Source organism: Cryptomeria japonica, chromosome 5 (genome assembly GCF_030272615.1).
Source record: "Cryptomeria japonica chromosome 5, Sugi_1.0, whole genome shotgun sequence".
NCBI lineage: Eukaryota > Viridiplantae > Streptophyta > Pinopsida > Cupressales > Cupressaceae > Cryptomeria > Cryptomeria japonica.
The window spans coordinates 882,236,753-882,241,206 of NC_081409.1; the positions used below are offsets into that span (position 1 = coordinate 882,236,753).

At 36.1% G+C, this 4,454-nt stretch overlaps 1 protein-coding gene across 1 annotated transcript; it reads left to right on the forward strand.

Annotated features, from left to right (window-relative positions):
* The first annotated feature begins 245 nt into the window (after nucleotides 1-245).
* On the forward strand, nucleotides 246-4,152 carry LOC131079555 (uncharacterized). The gene is made up of 2 exons (XM_058017535.2): nucleotides 246-678; nucleotides 2,841-4,152. The coding sequence occupies exons 1-2, from the start codon at nucleotides 552-554 to the stop codon at nucleotides 4,079-4,081; spliced, it is 1,368 nt and encodes a 455-aa protein (XP_057873518.1). The 5' UTR covers nucleotides 246-551; the 3' UTR covers nucleotides 4,082-4,152.
* The last annotated feature ends 302 nt before the right edge of the window (nucleotides 4,153-4,454 follow it).

Here is a 4,454-nt window from a genome sequence, read left to right on the forward strand (position 1 = left end):
ATAAATAAATATAAAGTATATAATGAATGTAGAATATTTAAGATAATATAAGAATAGAGAAAATAGAATCATAATATAAAAATATAAACAAAATTAAATAAATATTAAAAAAAAACAACTTAACTTCACCCAAAATCACAAAGTTTATTGATATAATTGCATGAAACGACTCTCAAAATAGAAACAAAACTAAATGAAAATAGTCATGGTGTACAAATTTCACTATTACAAGCCTTTACTTTTCTAAAAGGGATGCCCGATTTTATGTTCGAGATGTGGTCTACACTGCCGGTGAAAAAAACCTGAAATGTGAAATGCATTAATTGTTCCTCGTCTTATTACAATCAGTCTTCTTCGCGCATGCAGCAAAATGACTATAGACAACCCAAATCGGACAAATTGAGTTTTGAAAGAAACACCTAATGACAAGCTGTGGTAGGCCTTAAACGCAGCTTTTGAAGTAAAGCTACGAATAGTTGCTTTCGTTTGCCATCAAATTGTGAGAATTAGCTGGTTTACTTCCAAAAGCTGGTATTTGTAAATTTAAAGCAATGGAGGAAAGCACAAGTTCAGGTAGTTCAAAAAAGAAGCAAAAGAAAGAGAGAGACAAAACCACACAGAGACAAATATCACAAGGGCCAGAATTACAGTCAACCGATATAACAACAGGCAATTTTGGTATTGTATCTGAAATTTTATCCTTTTAATTTCAAGAGCAATCAAAACAGAAATTGACTCTAAGTAGCCAGCGGAGGGTATTTCTTTTAAAGATTTTGTCTTCTTCTGTTGTTTGGGACACACCCATATTGATGATGCGGGTTTTCTTTTTTCCTTCTGTCTTTTCATTTGGCATACTAGGAGCATCAGGGTTTTGTATGAATAACCCTAGAGTTTAGTTTCTTTCACCTGATTTCTTGAAAATAATTTGCGGCGCTATCAGATCATTTATGAAATTTTATATGATGGGAATGCGGATTTTAATCCCTGTATTTCCAAATGAGATTTAGCTTGGTCCTGGCCATTCTTGACCTTTAATTTAATTTAGGTTTTTGTTTTCAACAATACCCAATTTGCAACTTCTCTTTACAAACCCAATGCTTAAAAACATTCAGCTAGTTTTTATGCCCATACTTCATCTAGGAACCCATCCTTGACATCCTCGCACGGTGCATATCAAGGACAATACATCGGATTTATAAGGTGCACGCCGAAAACCAAGTAGGAATGACAATACGCTTACGCTCTGCATGTATCAAGTACAATCCAGGGGACTCTAATGCCCATGAATCCTGGATCAAGGTGATGATGATCAAGAAATCTGCCCGTGTCTCTAATTTTGCAACATCTGTGTTAAGGCAGGCTTCTTTCAAAAGAAAGAAAAAAGAAAGATTCTTTTATAGTCCACCATGCTAAACAGTTTTTTAATAGGTTTACAGATGACTTATAATAAATAATATGGGACTATCACATATTCGTTAAGAGAGGCACTTACTGTACCACAAAAGAAATGTACATACCTTACCCAAATGAGAATATTAACCGGTGGCTACTCCATGTACGGCCTTTGTGATAGAGGTGACTGAAAGTGTCAACTAAACTTTTGGATCCAAGCTTTTTGTAATAAGACATTTGAGTTAAAATTTGTGGATAAGATGAGGAGTCGTTTATAAACTCAATTTTCTCTGGTATAACATTGGTTTAAGAACAATACAATCTTATATAGGAAAAATGGTTAATAGCTAAAGATAATCATGTCAAAGCTCTGTGTAGAGCATCACTTTCCTTGACGACCTGGTATATTTGGAATGAGAGAATACCTGCATATTCAGGAACCAAGATGAATGGCTGCATATTCAAGAATCATGTTTTAGACCTGTTGAGGTTCCTGATCAAATTGGAAGTTGCTATATCAGAATGTATTTCCTCCAAGGTCTTAAATCTGTGGAAATTGCCATCTACCATCCTTCACATTCCTCTTTCACTCTCACTTTCCTTTCCGCTCTTCCCTACAGTTAATGGGGTTTCAATTTATTACATCACCAGAGATGTGATGGGATGGATTAAACCTCAGTTAAGGTAAAGTTAAGTTGAATTTTAACGGGCTTATGAGGCAGGTTGGTGTGAGAGGTATCTTTAGTAATCACAGGGATAAAGGTGCACCCTGTGCTTCAAACAATGAAGCAGAAGGAATCACTATAGTTTCTCGAATGAAATTGACCTTAATCGAGAATTTTACTATATATAGAAGGGGATTCATTTTTCATCATATGACCTTGGGACAAGGTAAAACTATTTCTTTGATGCCTAGACAGTACAAGTCCTAGCCTCCTTAATATAACCCTGCCTTGAGCACTATTAGGCGAGTAAAAGTTATGTACTTGCTTCAAAAGACTGAGTATGGTAAAAGCCATTGAGGATTCCAGAGTTTCAGATTGCCCAGAAAAATGGAAAAGCTATTTAGGAATCCACGGGCAAGTCAAAAACACACAAAGCCGAATTTTGAGAGGAGCCACACTCAATGAAACAGCACCAAATCTTGGTAGTTTATTGGATCTTTTATAATTTATTTCATGAGCAACCAAAACAGAAACCAAAGTAAAGTAGTATATGTGCCTAATTAGTTTACGGTTTTATGTGCCTAATTAATGGTTTTATGTGCCTAATAAGTTTAATGGTTTTGTCGTTTCAATTTTAATTTTGTTTTTTCATTTGGCATACCACCGATGGTAGGGATTGATATTGTTAGCCCCAAGGTTTTTGCTTGTTCAAGTATTTCTCATTTCATATAAGTTTTCAAGGTCATGAAATTGAATCATGAATGGCATTGTGTCGAGTTGCAGATTTAATTCCAGAATTTCCAAATGAGGTCACCCTGGGCCCTCTAATGGCTTCCATGCGCTGGTACATGAAACCATTGTTGATGACCTTGAGTCGAGCATGGGCTGAGGCTCTCCGCAATTCCCAGTATACAACTTCTCAGTACCAGCCATATGCTCTGAAAAATTCAGTCATCTTATATGCCCATACCCCAAGAATGGGAAATGACAACACCCTTACACTGCACATATATCAAGATGGGATTCTGAGAAGGCTTCCTCTTCCTTCTGGCATTGATGGTGAATTGGTCAGGTTTTTCTTAAGTGACCAGTGTATATATGCTCTCACTCCCCATTATGTAGATCAGGAATATATGTACAAAATCAACAAGCTTGATTTAGGGGGAGGGATGTTTAAGTGGCAAAGCCTTACACCATTGCCAAATATAGGAGAGCGTATTTCTATTTCAAGTGTAATCAGTGAGGATGGAGACTCTACACATGACTATTTATGGATACAAAGCAATGAGATTGACATAGAAGAAATCATATATTCGAAAACAGGACAGAGAGTTATCTTGGATGACGGAAATGATTGGTCTACCTGGAAGCTGCATACAACAACACGAGATGGCCAATGCAAGTACATTCCTCCTCATCTCACTCCTGCTCAGCCTGTAGAAAATTCTGGAAACCATCCACCCCAATACCTTGACATATCTAGCATAGATAGGTTGAGACCGAGGCATCTCTACAAGCTCTTTACTGCCTATGAATATTCACTGAAGCTCAAAGATCTGGATATCATCAAGCCTACAGTTGAGCCTGAATTTCTCTTGGTATTTAAAGATGACCATTCTGAGTGTGGCATAAGAGGAGTCCATTGTATTCGCAACAAGGTCAAAACTGATGGAAATATTAAATTTCTCTTATACAAAAAAGACCTTCAAAACGCAGAGAGACTTGAGGGCAAAGAACTTGCTGAAGTCTTCAAATCCTGGAGAAACTTTCTCTCAAACTGGAGACTTTCCCTTCCAGAGCATATAAGTGCTGTGAAATTCACAGCAGATTTATCACACAGGATGGATGGATGGCAGAGGCAGTTGAGCTTGCCTTCAAGCAATAAAAATGGGTTCATATTGAATAAGCAGTCTACCATAAAATTGGCACAACAAGGCACCATATACATCTATGCCTACATTGCAACAATATGCACAAATATGTATTTACAGGGAGGACCCAATATCAATATCTTAACATCATAGTTCCTAGATCGAACAAACTCTTTTAATTTTTGACTGTGATTTTAATTTATCATACTAATTTTCAAACTAAATCTCAATATTACTTAAATTTGATCCTAAATATGCTATTTGATCCTAAATATGCTGTCAAAGGGATTTCTATGTCATATTCTGATGATGGATCATGGAGTTTAACCCAAAATATTTATGTTTTTCAGAGTTTTCTAATAGTTTTCTCCAGAAACCTTTTCTAATAGTTTGGACTGCAGAAGCCCAAAATCTCATAAACCATTTCATTCTTATAAATTTGAAAATAGGTCAAATTTTTTTGTCATAAACATCTTAAGATGCTTAAAATGCTCTAATGTTGTTTATTGTTAGGGTCTACGTTTTT